Source organism: Dermacentor albipictus, chromosome 6 (assembly GCF_038994185.2).
Source record: "Dermacentor albipictus isolate Rhodes 1998 colony chromosome 6, USDA_Dalb.pri_finalv2, whole genome shotgun sequence".
In the NCBI taxonomy this organism is placed as follows: domain Eukaryota; kingdom Metazoa; phylum Arthropoda; class Arachnida; order Ixodida; family Ixodidae; genus Dermacentor; species Dermacentor albipictus.
Window position 1 is genome coordinate 99,434,836 of NC_091826.1, and position 19,585 is coordinate 99,454,420.

Below are 19,585 nucleotides of genomic sequence, written 5' to 3' on the forward strand. Positions count from 1 at the left end.
CGGGAATTCTTCATGTCGCCTAACAATGTTCTCTTTGGCACTTTTTATCTAATGACATTTTAGAAGTTCAATAAACAATTAACTGTAATTATTTAATTAGCCGGAATAAAAGAAAGCGATTTCAGCAGCTCTAAGTGGCGGCAATCAACATTAACTTGGTTCTGTTTAGCTACATGGCATTCCGATGTCCTAATCTCCGCTTCAAATTAGGGCACCCTGTTAATGTGCATTGTGCACTTTTCCTGCCAGGTAACATATTCGCGTAGTGGGAACAGAGATGAAAATAGTTTATTTCGATGTCAGGTACGAGCGAAAACTTCCTAAATCACATCAGAAGAATTGTAACAAATAAAAGATCCACTTAGTCAAATTGCATGTCAGGAGCTGATAAATACATTGGCTCCAATTATTATAGGCCTGCTCTTTTTCGCGTATGATAATGTTTCTTTTTGTAAAGCTTCGAGGATGGTACCTTGAAGCCTTAAAACTGCAATCAATACCAATTTCCTCTTGCTGTAATAAATTTACACCTGAAGAAATTTACGATTCTACTAAACTCCGACGCCACGAGGTCACAAAGACCACTGTACTAAAGCTGGATTTCCATGGGCGTCATACATTTATTTTTGAAGGAGCACAAAAAGGAGGGACACAGGGCGAGTACCCTGTCCTTCAATTTTTGTGTGGTCGTAGCTTGCCCCACTGATTAAACATACACGCCAATTACAACTCGCCCTGATTTGACGTTAATGCGTCAGTGGTTTTCCAAGCAATAATTAAAGGCGCGTACCGCATGAAGTCTTTGTTCCGTCTGATGACGTCCCAGGTGGATTCGCCGTTGCAGATCTCGTTCTGCATGTTAGGTGCTAAGTTGTTGTGTCTATGACTTCTCTGCTTCGAGTTGCAAAAATGTTTTACCTATAAAGCAAAAAACTCATTTTAAGGAATAGGTATCACTGTGGTTTATAAAATATCACCTCCAATGTGACGACTATTGGCTTATACCCAAAGACGAGAATTTTGTTTTATCGGCCGATATGAAAACAATCATACAGAAAGCATCGTTTATGATTTTCAATTGACACATACAGCCAAATGTTTTTAGAAAGCTACTCGTTTTATTATTGAAATTATCTGTTAGAAGGTTTATCTTGGCTGTGGCGATCCTTCAAGAGCGTTTATTTACTGCCCATTTCGTGTAGATAAGGCAGCCCTTAACCAGCGATCCGGAGCCGTATGCAGGTGCATATACATATCATTCGCCTTGTCATTGGGGGCTGCCTGCAGCGGCACGAGCGCCGGCTTGGAAGACGACTACCACCCTTATCTCCCACTCTCATAATCTTCTCGTGCGGCTGCGTCATGTGAAACGGCCAGTGGGAGAAGTTCAGGGGCGCTGTCTTTCGCTAAAGCTATGCCAAAGTTTGTAAACTTCATGCGTGTCAAAGCAGTTCAACGGCGACATGCGCGACTCTATAAGCTACAGCGCCGGACGCCGGCGTAAAAGTAAATTTTTTTCTCTGTCTCTCTCTATAAGCTACATCCATCAGATAATATAATTGCTGTGTTAGACATTATAGTGTGTATATATATATATATATATATATATATATATATATATATATATATATATATATATATATATATATATATATATATATATATATATATATATATATATATATATATATATATATATATATATATATATATATATATATATATAGATGTAGTTCGTTGACGAAAGTACACGGCCACTCGCTCGCCAGAGCAGTCCCTTTGTGATTCAGAGCCTCTGTTGGTGGTTACAAGGAAAACGCAGTGCTGTTCATGGTTGTAACGAAAACTCAGTGCTATGCGTCGCTACAAACAACACTCAGTGCTATTAATGGCTGAAGTCACAACTCAGCGCTGTTACTGTTTGAAAGCAAAACGCACACTTGTAATAGGTTAGAAGCAAAACTCAGTAAAATTCATAGTTTCTTGCAAAACTCTGTTGTTCAAAGTTACAAGCAATACTCAGTGCTATGCCTAGTTTGAAGCCAAACAGAGTGCTGTTCGTGCTTGCAAGCAAAACTCAGTGCTGTTCACTGTTACAAGAAAAACACAGTCATGTCCATTGTTACAAAAAACTCAGTGCTGCCAATCGTTACAAGAACAAATAGGCGCTTTTCATGCTTACAATGAAAACAATGTTCATGGTTAGAAGCTAAGCTGCTGCAGCATGGGTAACTACAACATAATAGGTGGTGAGCTATGGAATATTTTATTCAACTTAGTGTGGCTGCTTTAGTTCTGTGCCAATCAACCGAAGCTTGTGCACTTCGTGATGCGATGAACGGTCTTGCATTGACGCGATAGGGAACTACCTAATCCTTAGAAACCTAGCCTCTTGGGTGGTGGTCTTCTGTGCGTAGAACGCCTAGGAAGTCCGAAGCCCGCCGTCAGACTTGGTTGCTTCCCTGGAATACTTGGATGTACCAAGCAACCTGTGTCACGACGGTCCGGTGACTTCAAGTGCTGGGTCTTGATCACACACTTAGACATGGTGTGAGCAGATTTCTTGCTTTACTTCACCTGCTGCATGTCGTGGGCGCACTTGGTCCATGTGAAGGCGCAGCACCTCTCTTGCGGTGCCCACCATGAATTTAGTACACCGAGCTCTTGTTGGCGTCACCGTGCCGGGTAGCCATCACTGGCCAGTGTGATTGTAATACCGCGAGAAAAGAGGTGCTCCCGCAGAAGATACTTGTGACAATGGCCAGGGGCCTACTCGGCCTCGGGTCCCATGCCACCTCTCCCTCTGGAAAGTGTGCACTTAGGCAGGTCCTAGGTTGAAAACCCCACAGAATTCCGGTGGGCGATATGCCTTCTGAGGTCAACGTTGACCTGTAGCGTAACAAGAGTGTACGAATACGAATGAGCAGACTTGCATCCTTATTTTTCTTGATGCCTTCCTCATTGGTTCGCACTGCGCACTTCGTCAGCCTATTTGACTGAGGATAGTATGGAATAGAGCTAACATGACGCACATGGTCCTTTCAAAAATCTTTTTGTCACTGAACTGTTGTCGCCCGTTGTCCGAAAGGACTGTGTGGCGTAGTCAAAAATGCGCGCAGATCACTCGCAGTTGCCCAACAGTAGTTTCTGCACTAGCTGTGGGAAGGGGGACTTCCTCAATCGATTCTGTTTCCGCACTACTCTCACCAAGATCATGTGAACTTTCGCCTGGCCTGCTTAATCAATATGCAGGCGAGACTAACGTTTGCTGATTTTCGGACAACTTGAAGATACCTGTCCGTCTGGCATGGACCAACATTACGCACGTTTCCGGCAGTTTATACAGCTTTCTCTATGTCATGGTCCAAACCGAGATGCCAAAACATCGTACGAGCGAGGCGCTTCATTGCCGTCACGCCTGGATGGGTGTCGTGACATTCTCACCGAACAAATGCCCTCACGTACTCGGGCAGTGCAACACGATGGCCGCAGTAAATCAGTGCTTTATTATAAGCGAGTTCATGTATGCGGGTGAAATACGGCATAAGGCGCTGCTCCTCAGTCCTCAGTTAGTTTGGCCAAAGTGGCAGAGAACAAGTCTTCACCTGTCGAAGCAGCATGTCTTCGCTGGTGCTGTCTTCCAAATGCGGTGCGCAAAGAGAAGAATCTGTAAAAGCTTGGGCATCTTGCAGAGATTCGATGGGATCATCTTCACTAGGATGATTTTATTGTGGCAGGGCAAACCGCTCAAAGCATCGGCATTCGCGTTCAATGGTCCTTTCCAGAATTCTACACTGACACGCTGATAATAGTAGCCCCCAACAGTGTAAATTGGCCTCCGCGATCTGTTAAATCGGTCTCTTTGGATGAAACAGCCCTGTCAACAGCCTATGATACTTTATCAAAGGAAATTTATTTATGAAAAGATAGTCTCGCCACCTCGTCTCACTGAAATCTAGGGCAAGAACTTCCTTTTCCAGTTGAAATTAATTGCACTTAGCCGGTGTCAATGTCCAAGAGCGAAAAGCTCGCCGATCATTTTCGGCCATGATGAGATGGGACAGCCCTGCGCCCAAGCCTAACAATGACACTTCACATTAAAGTTGAAGGAGTTTTCGCGGGTCATAATGGACAAGAAATGTGGTCTTGCCCAAGGCACTCTTTGCTTCCTGAACTTCGCTATCGTGGAACGCCGCCCACTACCACATCCCACCATTTGCTAGCTAGTGATATGAAAAAGAAAGCATTTGTAGACAAGTTGGGCAAGAATTTAGCATATGTAACCAAGCCCTAGAAATATTTCTCCTACCTTACAAATGCTGCGTTCGGCACGGCGAGTACCATTTCAAGGTTATCCTGCTGAGGGCGAACTTTGACATCCATGCGTTGGCCCAGAACAGGCAGTTCGCTTTTTCAACTTCAGGCTGTGTTAAAGAAGCCGCTAAAACAGCTACCGTAGTACAGAGGTGTCACTGCCCTTTTCCACCACGGTGATGTTATCTATGCACACTTGAGCATTCGGTAAATCTTGCAAATCAAATTCATGCGTCGTTGAAATGAGCCGGGGACTGAAGCAACTCCAAATGCTAAGCGATGTTAGCAGTAAAGACCCCGGTCTCTGTTTAATACCACTATCTTTCTAGTTTGAGCGTAAAACGGCAGATGATTGTACGCGCTGGGCTAGACCAGAGCGCTCAAAACTTAGCTTTCAGAAAATGCCACAAATACTTCTTCAACATAAGGGAGTGCATACCGTTTCAAGGATGACGCCGGGTTCAATTTTAAATCGAAATCCTCGCACACTTTTATATCGCGTTTGTTTGTTTTTTGCTTCCGTAACCACCGGTGTTGCCCAAATGAGGCGCTTACGTTGAATCTACTCCGTCTTGTACAAGATGGACGATTTCGGCCCACTGTTTCGAACGCATCACATAAGCAACTGTACGTGTCCCAAAGAAACGTGGGTGGCCTCCTTTGACGTGCAGTGGTACAACAGGGCTCTTGCAACTGTCAAGCTTGTTGCCGAAATGAACGGAATATTCATCAAACACAGGCTTCGACCTCGTCATTATCAAGCACAACATTTAAACTGTAGATATTTCCAGTGCCCCAAAAGGACAACCCCTCTTACTGAAGTTCTCTATTCTGTTCCAGACGCAGAGCAGTGGCCCGTTATATGCCACCACGAGTTGCATGCTGCTCAGAACAGTCGAACCGCACAGTACAATCATGCTTATCCGGCCGAAAAATGGTAATTGCCCGAGGTAGAAAGTTAGGCGGAGGGATGTCTTTTCAGTGACGGCCCCCATTTGCTATGTTCCTAATTATGTTCTTCGGCATGACGTCGACCAGAGAACGCGTTCTATAATAATTCCAAATTTCCCGCCCTGTCATGTAAACTCTTCTTCAAGAGGCTTCAACGTGTCGGCGGGGCTGCACCATTACTTTTTCGTTCTGAGCTTCCATTTCCTCCACGGCAATGACACCAGGTTCCCGGGAACGGCCACTGCTGCGAACCTTCCCCAGATGACCTTTCCTGCCACACTGGCAACACTTCGTGTCCCAATGACGGCACGTGTATGGAGCCACCGCAAGGCTCACATGAATGGTTCTTTGCCGCGTTCCGCCGCTGCGTCCAGGGCCGCCGTCCTCCCTTCGACTGTACAATATTAATGCTGGTTCCCGTAGCCACTGGGTCTGCTTCTCGCATGTCTCGACCGTCGTTTGGCGCCTTCTTTGAGTCTATGGCAAACTCTTGTGCCTCCTAGTAAGTTAACTTCTTCCGTGTTAGTGGGCTGCGTCGGGCCTCGCCGTCCTGGGTTTCCGCATACTATGCAGTCTCGTAGAATACGGTGCAGCGATTTGCTGAAGGTGGAACTGTCTGCCAGTCTCCAGAGTTCGACGATGTATTCCCACATTGCCTCGCCATCCCTCTGTTTAATTATGAAGGATGGGAATCTTCCCACTATTTCATTAGCTTGAGTATTGTAAGGTTTCTCGAGGTATTCAACCACTAGATCGTATTTCTGACTGTTCAAGAATACGGTCGTACGAAGGCCTTGCATCATGCGCATGACATTACCGCTCAATGAGGACACCAGAAGAGCTCCGCGTTTCGCATAGCCGGATATTCCATTGCCTTCCAATCGTATCCTGTACGTGCTTCGACGGCTCACCCTCTCGTCAAAAACAGTTGGGCGAGATGCCATCCTGCACTCCATTTAACTGGAGAGAACTCTCACATGAAGTCCCATCTTTGTCACGACTGCTGCAGCGTGGGCAACAACCACAGATTCAGTAGGTGTAAGCGATGGAATTGTTTATTGGAGATAGTGTTGTTGTTTGTTTTTTATTCTGTGCGAGCGTGGCCACTGCGTGGCGCGGTAAACGGGCTTCCCTTGACTAGATGTAGCATAAATTTAGTGCTGTTCTCGGTTACAAACAAAGCCGAGTGTTGTTCATCGATAGAAGCAAAAAAGAGTACTCTTCATGGTCACGAACAAAACGAATTCTTCTTATTTCAAAGAAGCTAAACTCATTGATTTTAATGGTTATAAGCAAAACAGAGTGCAGTTTAAGGGCATAAACTATACGCAGTGCTGTACATGCTTGCAAGCAAAACTCAGTGGCTTTCATTGTTACAAGAAAAACTGAGTGCTGTTCATAATTAGAGGCGAAAGACGATGCTCCTCATGGTTATAACGAAAACTCAATGCTGTCCACGGTTGCGAACAAAACTGAGTGGTATTCATGGGAACAAGCAAAGCTCAGTGCTATTCATGTTGACACGAAAACTCTGTGCTTTCCATGGTTACAAGGAAAACTCAATGCTGCCCACGAATAAGCAAAAGTGAGTGCTGCCTCGTGGTAACAAGCCAAACTGATCTCTGTTTATGGTTACAACCAAAACTCATTGCTGTTAATGGTTACGAGCCAAAACTCAGCGCTGTTCATGGTTACAAGCACAACCAAGTGTTCTACCTAGTTACAAGGAAAAAGCAGAGCTGTTCATGGTTGAAAGTGTTACTCGGTGTTTTCGCGCAAATAGACGAAGAATGAAGTGCGATAATGGGCTGCTACATCTCTGAACACAGCCTTGTTGGGTCTTCTCGTGTGCGTACATTTGCTCACTTGCGCACCTGTAGTAGGCAATCTTACACACGTGGCGTTCTTCTCAAAGAGCCAACTGGCGTTGGTGCGTCAAAGGTGTACGTGTGATTGCTGCGCAAAGGCTGGAGCATCTGGCTGCTGTGTCTTGGAGCGAGGCTTGATGCTACCATCGAGAATGTAATCACATTTTTGTAATTGTCAAATATGTGCTATTCACCAAGGCAGCGGGAGCAGACTTTGTCAGTGAAACCTGGCAATTACAGAAAAAAAACCTTTCCTTGAAAACTGCGATAGTAGTGCTCTTGTATGAGTTCAAACGTAGCGGTAGTTTTCGTGCCTAACGCAATTGCCCATCTCTATATCATCTCCTGATCCAGGTACATTATTACGGGTGCGTCAACTTGCCCAAACAGACTGAAGGTGGTTACAAAGTGGAAATATGCAAAGGCAGATGATTTATTTAAACGTATATAAGGCGCACGCTGTGTTTCCGCTGTGCGCGCTGCCCTTTCGCCACATGTCCGCATGGGCATCCTTTTTAAACCTTTTACTGCCCTACTCCATGCTTCATGTAGCCTTTACTGTCTACCGTACAAGAAGCACTAACTCTCCATGGTGTTTAATGTACTCTCGCTGCGAGCCAGTTACCTTATTTTCCGCAGTATTGGTGGTGCTTTTTATTTCTGTTTGTCGACTATTTTGCCCCTTAGACCTAAGCAGAGTGTTTATGTGGCAAATAAATTGCGCGGTATTTTTTATCAGAGTGCAAGAAGCCATGCTCGGCAAAATCGGGAAAGAAATCGAAACTTTTAATAAGCCTTTAGCGACCATGGCCTCAGATGTTAGTTCTTAGAGCATGCCATGTAAGTAGGTAGCGTTGCGCCAGTACCTGGGTAGTAGCAGTCAAGACGACCAGCGTGGCAACTGCGATATAGGCGCCTCCGTGACTAGAACTAGCGCTTTAGTTGGCTATGGTAGGTTAGTTAAGAAAACGCTTTAAAAAGACGCAAGAATGGATACATTGTGTCACTACTTTCTTTACCTTGCTGCGTTCGTGATATACCTGTTACAAAAGCATCGGTTATCATCATCATCAAGTATATGGCGCCGCACGACATATCGCTGTGCTATCGGTTTCCGACGCCATTCCGCTTTTTGTGCAGGAATTGAATGTAGCCTTCGATAAAGAGTGAAAAAAAAATAGGCAGACTCGACTTCTATATACTTCAGGAAATGTGAATCATGCTTGCTTTCGTAGAAAACGGTGTAAGTGATCAAATATTGATATTGCTATTGTTCGCACACTTTTCCAATACCTATACAGCATGTACCGCACTTCTAGTGCTTAAGCAACATAGCAGACTTAGGAGGCCATTATTTGCACGAACTGAAACAATGAATATTGTTACGCGCAGGACGAGTCAGTAACACGAGCAACTACTTAGAGGTTATATATAAACAACGGTTGGAGCGGTGACCTTTTTAATGCACAGCGCGAGCTCAGTTTCTTCTTCATCCTCTTATCTCGAGTGATGGCAACAACGCGCCTCGTTCAAAGAAGGAAATACCACACGCGTGTAGCATAACACTCGGCGGCTGAAGCGACGTCTCAGAGCGTCTACATGTCATCACTTGGAGGGTCATACTGTTTCCGTCGTGCAATGTGCCCGACGTCGCTTGACTGGGAAGCAGATTGGGCGTCAGGGGCGATCTCGTGACGGGAGTGACGGCGCGAAGCAATCGGTATGGGCTTATGTAACGAGAGAGAAGTTTTTCTGACACGCCGACCTGACGCAACAGAGACCATAGAAGCACAAATGAACCAGGCGGGAAGTGCATGTCTCGGCGCCCCTAGTCTTAGAAATCCCTTTGATTGTCTTGGGACATCAGAAGCCGGTCACGGGCAATTTCTCTTGCGTGGGCACAGCAGACGATGTCGTCAAGTGCATATTCACTTCTTGGTGCCACGTGAACAGGGAGGGTTGTGTCAAGGGCAGCGCTGGTTCTCGTCAGAAAAGAAGGAAAAATGGGGAATAACCGGCTGTGTCATGCGCGAAGAATTATAAGCAAATGTGACACACGGTAGAGCGAGATCCCAGTCAGTGGGGTCAGAAGAGACATGTTTCGCGAGAATATCTGTGAAAGTGCGATTGAGACGCTCTGTGAGGCCATTTGTTTGCGCATGGTATGGCGTTGATATCTTGTGCCTCGTGTCACAGGACTGTAGTACGCCTGCGATAACTTTTGATAGGAATGTCCGGCAACGGTCTGTGAAAATTTGTGGCAGAGCGCCATGTAATAAAATCACGTCCCGTAGAAGAAAATCGGTGACATCTGTGGCGCAACTTGTAGGAAGCGCTCGGGTGATGGCGTAGCGGGTGGCCTAATCCGTAGCCACAGGGATCCACCTGTTCCCAGAGGTAAAAAGAGGAAATGGGTCAAGTAAGTCCAAACCAACCCGAAAGAATGGTTCCTCGGGAATGTCGAGTGGTTGAATGTAACCAGCATGAAGCATCGATGGTGTCTTGCGTCGCTGGCATTTCTCACACGCCGCTACGTATCTTCAGACGGAGCGAACAAGCACTGGCCAAAAGAAGCGTCAGCGGATCCGGTCGTAGGTACGTGACACACCCAGGTGACATGCAGTGAGGAGGTCATGAAGTTCGTAGAAAACACCCGAGTGAAGGTGTTCAGGGATTACAAGGAGTTATGCAGGGACGTCAGGGTGAACGTTGTGGCGGTAGAGTACGCCATCTTGAAGTGTGAATAAGCGAAGAGAACAGTCGGCGAGCGATGATTCGAGGCAGTCAATGATGACAGGCATTGAGGGGTTACGGCGCTGCTCGTCGGCGACATGGAGCAGTGGAAAAACAGAGAACACCGCGGCGGTGTCACCATCAGAGGTAGAGGTCGCGTCTTCGACTGGGTAGCGACAGAGGCAATCTGCGTCCTGGTGTAGGCGTCCCGACTTGTAATTCACTGTGTAGTCACTTCTTTTAGTCGGAGGGACCAACGACCAAGCCGGCCAGTAGGATCATTCAGTGACGAAAGCCAGCAGAGCGTATGATGGTCTTCGATTATTGAGAAGGACTTGCCATACAAATATGGGGCAACTTTGAAACAGCCCAGACGAGGGCAAAACATTCGCGCTCGGTAATAGAATAGTTGCGCTCTGCAGCGGTCGGGAGCCGCCTAGTGCAGGCTATCAGGTGGTCGTGTCCGTGTTGGCGTTGCGATAACACAGCGCCGATCGTATAACCACTGGCATCGGTTCGGATCTTTGTAGGTACGTACGGGTCAAAGTGGGCCTAGACCGGTAGATTGGTGAGAATTGTGATAAGGCATGAAAATGAGGCAGCCTGAGGGGAACCAACGCGTAAAAGGCTTCAGTGAGTGGTCGACGGATCGCTGCGAAATCTTTCAGGAACTGTCGGAAATAAGAACAGAGCCCCAGATAACTCCGGACGTCTTTGACAGAATGAGCTACAGGAAAAGCGGTTACCGCTTGAACCTTCTCAGTGTCGGGTTTTACTCCGGAAGTGTCGACCAGATCGCCAAGCACTGTATTCTGTCGGAGCCTGAAGTAGCGCTTCGATTACTTTAATTAGAGCCCGGTCTTGCGGAAGGCTTCAAGGATAGCTGCGACGCTTTCAAGGGGCGTCTAAAATGTAGGAGACAATGCAAGGACGTCGTCGGGGTAACAAAGGCAAGTCGACCATTCGAAACCTCATAGCAAGGTTCGATCATCCGTTCGAACTTGGCGGGGACATTGCATAAATCGAACGGCATAACCTTGAATTGGTAGAGGCCATCTGGAGTGACGAAATTGGTCTTTTCTTGGTCTCGTTCGTCGACGGAAATCTGCCACTACCGAGATCGACGGTCGATGCACGAGAAGTATTTGGCACCGTGAAGACAATCAAGAGCGTCTTCAATTCGCGGTAAAGGGTAAACGGTCTTTTTAGTGATTCGGTTTAGTTGGCAGTAATCAACGCAGAAACGCCACGTGCCATCTTTATTTTTGACGAGCACGACCGGCGACGCCCAAGGACTCGACGAAGGCTCAATAATGCCTCTGGTGAGCATCTTAAATTCCTGGTGAATAAGTTGCCCTCTGTCGTGGGCAAGCGATACGGTCGGTGGATCATAGGGGCAGCATCACCAGTGCTTATACGTTGCTACGCAATGGACGTCTAGGACGTCTAAGCAATGGACGTCAATTGTCATTGTCAAATATATCGCGGTAAGAAATCAAAAGGCGATAGAGGGTGGCTGCTTGGTCAGGTGTGAGGTCCGGAGCGACGAAGGGACGTAATGGGGCGTCGAGGTTCAAGGCATCCTGCGGGTGATCAGGAGGATCTAGAGACACGTCGGCTACAAAATCAGTGACGTGGTCGTCTGTCACTGACCGGAACATGGCCACCACTATGCCTTCAGGTCACACTTGCTTCGTCAAGTCAAAATTGATAACGGGGAGACACATCCTATTAGCGGCTAGGGTTACGACGGAGTGTGCCACAGAGATGTCGCGCGCCAGGAGGACATCACGAATAGGTGCGCCGACATGGTCGCTATAAGGCGCGGCCGCCGTTGAGGCCAATTAAACGAAGGCTAGGGCTTTCGGAGGTAAGCGAAGAAACGCTGTAGTGCAGAGGGTGTTCAGTTGTTCGGGGCGAACGTCTGGAAGAAGAGTAAGCTCTAGGCACAGCGTACCAGTGGCGCAGTCGACGAGGGCAAAATGCGTCGTCAGAAAGGCGAGCCCGACAATTAGGTCATGAGTGCAACTGCTCAGCACGGTGAACAGGACTGGAACTTGGCACCCACCGATTCTTATGCTAGTAGTGCACATACTCCTGATGGCAACAGTGGCACCACTGCTGACGCGTACGGCTCGAGTGATGACCGGCGTAATGAACTTTTTTAAGGAGACAACATAGATTAGCACTCATTATGGACAACAGTGGCACCAGTGGTGATGCGTACGGCTCGAGTGATGCCCGGCGTAAGAACGTTTTTAAGGTGACAACATAGATTAGTGCTCATTATGGACACTTGGGTTCCAGTATCGATTTATGAATTCAACGGAAAAGTATGTACGTCTACATAATTAGGTTCGTGTTGCTGAGGAGCGTCAACGGAGGATTTGGACAGGACGAATGTGATGCAGCACTACCTCCAAGACCTGCATCGCCTTGGTTTCGGTCCGTCGGTTTGGCGAGGAAAAGCAACGTGTCTAGGGGAGGCGGAGGAAGAAGAAGCATCGAAGAACATGTAGTAAGATCGGCTCCCGCTTTCAACATCGGTTTTGACCCTTTAATCAGAATGTACCCTTGGCTGGATTACATCAATCGACGCCTCACAAGCAGAGGATCTCGGCAACACCACCCGCTCGCAGTAACAGCTGTCTGGCTCGCTGTTATCGGAACCCGCCAGCGATACCGCCGCCCGGCCTGCTGCCGGCGCCCATCGCTGCTCGCCCAGTTTCGTGCTTTGATGTCCTCGCCGGAGCAGCCGTGCTCCCTAACGATGTACCCATGCTAAAGGCAACGCGCCAGATATTCTACACCGGGCCACCGGTATCCCCAGCTACAGAGTCAGAAGCCAATGGAAACGCCACCTTCGCGGATGCAGTTAGACGAGTGAACGCGCACCTAACAATCAGTTCCAGCAATAGTACAGTGCTTCCCTCAACCTGAACATTCTCGTCTTCTGCGCTGCGACCACCCTCAAATGGAGTGTCGCAGCATACTCGCAGGGACCCAGCTCATTAACGGTGCTTACACCTCCCAGCGATAATTCATATCTTCGCCCCCCCCCCCCCAACCACACTTCACGATCTCGAGCGACGTCCTGAAAATCGTATGGGGCTCTTGCGTTGCCCAGGGGGCGCTGCCAAAAAGGTGCTAAAAAGCGCCATCTGTCCTAAAATGGGTCGTACCAAGCTCGGTCGTCTGCTTCGGAAAGCACGTTTTCAATATGGACCCGCCGCTTTCGGTTGTGTTGTATCAAGGCCTGCAGCGAATATCCGGTGCCGAAGATTTTTTCAGGGGTGCACGCTGCGTAAAGGCAAGAAATTATGCAGTGCCGAATACTTGTATGCCGTTCAAGAATTAAGCGGCGAAGTTTTAGCGCGGTGTCAATCGCAAGTGAAGCGAGTCGCGTACGAAGTAGAACTTCAGGTTAGGTTTCCACCCTGCTAGATTCAGGCGCATGAACGCGAGGAAATGCTTGATATAAATGAATCCACAGCAGCGATAAGCAGACATCATGTGTACGGAACTGCTCGAGCAGACGGTCGTACGCGCCGCGAAGGCAGCAGTCTTTCGACATGCCGCGAAACGGCGGGCCTCCTGCAATCTTTGTTGACTGCATGCCGCTAAACAAGTAGTTATGTCTGCGTTGTCGTAGCGGCCATCTGTCCCTTTTAGTAACTGGTAATAACTGATGCAATGCATATAAGCTCGCATGTACGTGCGAATCGCGCTGCAGCGCGAGCTCGTGCGCTGCTGGCTTGACGCAGATTTTAATGAAAGCGCTCGAACATCGATCTGGTGTAATCAATACTACCTTGCTGCGCTGCCTCAACATGGTGACTTGAGGTCAGTATGAGTACATTTAACTCTCTAACCTGTGCTGCTCGTAGTGGGGTAGTGAATTGTCACCGAATCAGCCCGGCCATTTGTGGTCATTTGCACACACCTGGTCAGTTAACCACTTCGCATCGGTCGAATTGTTAATTGTCGCTGTGGCCGGGTCTCGAATTGTGAATTACCAGCCATGCCTGCTGCTATGTCGGTGTGCTGTGGGGACTGTAGGTGCAAAAGACCGACATTTAGAACGCAGATAATCAAGCAAGCTTCAAGACAGGCGAAGCAGTCAGCATGGCGCGAAGTTTCGCTTACTCAGCGCGACGAACTGCAGCTATGCAGCCCGCCCGACGCTCCACTTCGTGAGGCCTTGAAGGAAAACGGTAGAATCTGATGTTGGGGTTCAGGCCTTCTTGTTCATGGCATCCCACGACGCAGAAGTAATAACGGTGACGCCTCCGCGAGGCAGGGCTAGGTCTCTCCGGATCGGCGTCACCGATTCCGTCTGCTGCCAGCATTACGTCTCACGGCACACGAAGAACCTGTTTTCGTTAAATTATAGGCTGCGGCGACCTCGCAGCATGGTCGGCATGGTCTGTGCGAAGTGACGAGCCTTTTCACACTCGCAACAGGGCAGAAAAAAGTGCGAATCTACGCAAAACTCGGCCTAGAAACGTGCTTCGCCATAGCCAGGGCTCAATACGACCCAAGCTGGTACGACCCAGATGTCGTTTCCCGCGCCGCCACCAGGCGCCGCTACTATACCTCAAACTCCAGCGCAAGACGCCCATGGCGCAATTAGAGAAGTCCATCCATCAAAGCGTCCAAGAGCTCATTAACAGGGCCATAGAAACATGTGTCCACACCATAAAGGAGCCAATCATGCTTTCCGGCACTCTTCCTTTTGGCACAACCTCTCCGACACCCGCAGGAGCACCAGCAATGCGTACGCCTTGGGTACCACCAAGCTTCATTGCTGCTGCAACAACACAGCCTCACCATGTCTAGCTCTTCAAATTCATCACCATGGGCAACTGTCCTGCAATGGAATTGTCGTTCTCTTTGTAACAAGAAGGCTGACATGATCACCCGGTTCTCCAGCAAGCGAGACAAGACCAGTCCTAGGGTCATTGCCCTTCAAGAAGTCAACGGCCCTGTGCTGAGCATAATCGGCTATTACGGCTACGCCCCAGCTGTAAATGTCGCTGAACCCACAGCGACAGCATTGTACGTGTGACGGGGAACTATACACGTGCAATTACACACGTAACCGTGGTGCAGCGTTACTCTTAGCGTTGTCGGATGCCGGTTAAAAGTCTCATCACAGCGTACAATGCTCATCTTTTGTGTCTACGTGTTTCCCGAGAACACAAGGAATAAGGCAACTAGGGCACTCGTTGATCTCACCTTCATCTCCCACTTTAAAACATTTTATCCGCAAGACGCCATATTGTTGTGTGGGGGCTTTAACGCTCAGCACGTCGCCTGGGGATTCAACAAATGCAGCCAGCGCGGTCGGCGCATCATGCAAGATACCTCGGAGTACGGGCTGACACTCCTCAATATGCCTCAAGCACAAACAAGGCTAGGACAGACAGTTCACCAAGCAGACACATCACCAGATCTTACCTGGAGTACTCGTCCACAGCTTTTTCGATGGGAGGTGCTGGACGATTGCATGGGGAGCGACCACTTTCCGATCCTCATACGCTTTCGCCGAGGCCACCCCAATCTGAAGATGAAGTCACACGCCACTACACGTCTAAGCCACATAGCCCACTGGGACAAATACCGCGAGTTACTGCAGCAGCAGTCTCCAGCCAAGAACATTGACCATCTGGTATCACAGCTGTGCGTAGCGAAGCAAAGAGCCACCAAACACTTACGGGTTCCCTCTGACCGCGCAGAGCCTGATAGAGATCTGCTCACCTTATGGAATAGAAGGCACCGGATACTCGCTCAGTACAGGCAGTCTGGTCGCACTGCTCGCCACAAAGCAGGGTTGCGTAACATACAGCGTTTGATCGAAGAATATACGACTATGCTCGCGTCAGACCGTTGGATGGGAATTTGCGAATCCATCAATGGACAGGCTCATACGTCCAAGCTTTGGGCCATCCTGCGCTCTCTTCTCGGCCAGCGCAAGACAAACAATGGCGCGGCTCGTGTGGCCCTCTGCGAAGGCAACAGCACTCAGGAACTTGCCGAACAGGCTGCTGAACTGTTTTTCCCGCAGATGACTCGCCCCGCAGACACCACATACCAGAAGGATGTACATTCTGAAAATAATGAACCACTTAACAGCCCCTTCACCATGATTGAGCTGGAGCACGCCTTGCAGCGTGCTAACGTGCGTAGTGCTCCAAGGGTTGGTGAGGTGGGCGTGGCTCATCTAGGCAATCTGCCCCTTGAACACAAGCACGTTCTTCTCGAAGAATTTAATCGAGTCTGGGATACCGGGATGCTACCCTCCACTTGGAAGTTTTTGGTGGTCAAGCCCATTCCGAAGCCTGGTAAACCACCACATACCTTATCCAACCTCCGTCCGATCTCTTTGACCTCGTGTGTCTGTAATGTAATGGAGAGCATGGTCAACACACGCTTGATGTGGTACCTTGAAGATCGCGACCTTTTGGCTCCTACACTGTATGGATTTCGCCGTGGGCTATCAACACAGGTTGTGCTAGCCCGCCTAAAACAGGACGTCCTCGACTCTAATTCGGTGCGCCCGCGAGGCGTTGTCGCAGTAGATATACGCAAGCATTTGATTCCGTCCCACATAACACTATAATGATCAAAGCATGTGCCCTTGGCATTACAGGGTAGATGTACAACTTCATAGCGGGTTTCCTTGAAGAGCGAAGCTACCAAGTCGAAGTTGGTCACGACGCCAGTGCCATACGAATCAACCACGTAGGCGTCCCCCAGGGCTCGGTTATTTCACCAACGCTGTTTAATATAGCTATGCACCAGCAACCTAAGCGCCTTGCCGGCGTATCGGACCTGAAACACGCGCTGTACGCCGATGACGTCACCGTGTGGACGCATCAAGGGTGCATCGGGGAGCAGGAGGACGTCTTGCAACGAGTTCTCGACATTATTCACGCCTATGCCACGGAAGCGGGTTTACACACTGCCCCAGACAAAACATAGTTTGTCGTCATTCATGGTGGCAGGTCTACATTTTGAAAGCAGGAAGAAAAGCAATCATTTAAACTGTACATCGGTGACCAACCCATCACACAGAAATCTACTATCCGAATACTCGGTATGCACCTAGGCGAGAACTGCACAGCGAACACTTGGTTCCAATGCCTTACGAAGACCAGCAAACGAATCCTGCACGCTTTACGCAGAATCTCTTCCCGCACCCATGGAGTAAACGAACGTGAAATGCGGCAGTTCGCTCAAGCTTTTCTTGTCTCCCGTATCATGTACGGGCTGCCGTATCATCCAGTCAACCGCACACAGATGCACGAGGTCGACCGGTTACTTAACGAAGCCAAACGCATTCTAACTCGACTCCCAAGGTACACAAGCCTCGAAACGCTTAAAAGTTGTAGAAAACTCAACAAACTGTCCGAGCTCGCGGACATGCATATCTATACACAAGAGACGAGACTTCGCGCCACAAAAGCCGGGTGAGACACACTCATGCTCCTTGGGTATGACGTCCACAAAATGCCCATTTTGCCCAACAACACGCCGCCGTGGGAAATCACGGCTCTCACCGATGGCAGGCCACTTACTCTCAATATGGACCCTACTCGGCGAATGCGGCGCCTTGCATATGCCAAGAGGCATGGCAAGGCTACGAGTTCACTCTCCTTCACTGAACGCATCGTATACACGGACGCTGCACTGCCTGCAGACAACATTAGTAACACCTGTTATGCGGCTGCGTGGTATGACCAGACAAATGAAAATCAGAACCGCCGCCATCATATATCAGCAGAAACAATGTCCAGCACCCGCGCTGAGCTAATGGCCACCCTAGATTATTTTGAGTCGGCCCTCGCAACTTCCTCTCAAACTGACCCAGTTCACCATCATATGTACACAGATTCCCAGGCTGCCCATCGGGCATGTGCAAATGTTATTTACACAGACCCCGTACTGCAGAAGATCCGGCACCAGGCCCGCCTGCTCCGCGAATGCGGTCAGGACGTTACCATTCACTGGGTCCCTGCGCACTGCGGTATCCCCGGAAACGAGAAGGTTCATAGACTGGCGCGCGCTCATCTCTCTACCGCGCTAGCAAGAGCCTCCGATAATCCTCATCCTCTCCTAGCTACCACACCTGAGGTAGCAGACCCAATGGCAGACAAGCATGCGACCAAACAACGACGTGCCGCCTACCACGCAGCAGTGGGCAATCCACTCTCTATACCGTCACTTCCACCGAAGGTATTCAGTCGGCGAGAGTCAGTCTTGCTTCGGAGAATCCAGACAGGCAACAGCCTTACTCCTCACTTGTTGAACCGTTTCCACAAGGGTGGCACACCACCACCCGTAAGTGGGTACTGTTCCATGTGCACATGTCGTACTGATCTAAACCACCTTCGTAGGCAGTGCCCCCTCTACATCCCTGCAAGGCTTCGTGCCCTGGCCACCATACAACGGAGACCCTGGCCTTCTTCTCTCCGGACTTGGGTTTGCCCGGATACCACGTCTCCGGACCATGCCGTCGAGCTCTGGCGAGCACTGCTGCTTTTCCTTCAGGACCCTGCAGCACCACCCGTCGGCGATGGGCTCCGCGACAGCCATAAGCATCATGCGGTCCCTTAGCTGCCTCCAGGACGTTCATTAAGGGAAGCTGGAAGGTTTTCCAAAAAAAAAATGAGTGAACATCTGTACATAATGGTTTTCAATCCTCCGAATTCGAATATCGTATCGAAATTGAGCGAAAGAAAGCGCAAATATATTTTATTTCGACGAAAAGTGCAGCAGCGGACACGCCCAGCTCGCGCGTCTTGTTTCCGCCTGTGATTGGTCGGTGCGCCTCGGTACGTCAACTCTAGTAGCCGACCGCTGCCGCTACACATGAAGCGCGGTGCCAGGTAGTTTCGTGCTGTTCTTCTGAGACGGTAATGGAAAATTTCGAGAGACTGCGTTTTTCTGAGGAGTTCGGCGTTACTCCCTACATGTACGAGCCGATTGCGAAGAGCCGGCCTCTCGAAGAAGCAAACGATGCTGGTGCGAGCAGTGCTTTCGACGCGAACGAAAGGAAAGTCTTGGGATCTCCTCGTGTTGGAAATGCTGTTTGGTGAGTATGTTTTTTGCAAAGCGATCTAGTGATCTCGCCGATCTTTTGCCGATCTAGTGAGCTCGTTTGCGGTCAAACAACTGTAGTGTTGTGTTCCTGCATGCCTCCTCGTGGAACGTGAGCGGGGATGTGATAGACGGCATTTGTGCGCTCTCCAAAGCTGTCGGCAATCTACGAAGACGGTTTAAAGGCGTGAAAAGCTTCCCGGTTCATGCAGTACGTGTAGTGACCTTCATCTGTTGACTACCACTCACGTTGACTACCACTCACGTTGATTACCACTCACGTTGACTACAACGCACGCTGACTACCACTGTACATACACGCAGACGCACCAACAAAGGAATGCAGGGTCGATCGAAGCAGATTACGATGGCACGCACGCAGAAACAAGCGCGGTCAGGCATGGTTGCTGACGCTGCGAAGGAATGAAACACTAGAGTTGACGTCACAACACCGCGGTTTCCGGTCTACGCTCCACACGCTCACTCGACGGGGGGCGGAGCTATAGCGCACTTTCAACCGACGATTACGTCGCTCCTAATTGAAAAAAAAAACCCCAAATTATGCCTGCATGGTTTATAAGGTTCCCGCATCCGTATATGAGCGTCTTATCGAATTC

The 19,585-nt window shown here is 49.1% G+C and overlaps 1 protein-coding gene and 1 pseudogene across 2 annotated transcripts in view; one reads left to right on the forward strand and one right to left on the reverse strand.

Annotated features, from left to right (window-relative positions):
* The window catches only part of LOC139061303 (calcium-activated chloride channel regulator 1-like), a 197,585-nt gene that overhangs the window by 154,871 nt on the left and 23,129 nt on the right, over positions 1–19,585 (reverse strand). For both annotated transcript variants that reach the window (XM_070541086.1, XM_070541085.1), the window contains exon 4: positions 791–918. In XM_070541086.1, the coding sequence (XP_070397187.1) occupies positions 791–918 (128 nt within the window). The remainder of the gene's footprint in view (positions 1–790; positions 919–19,585) is intronic.
* LOC139061433 (uncharacterized) lies at positions 16,488–18,485 on the forward strand (annotated as a pseudogene).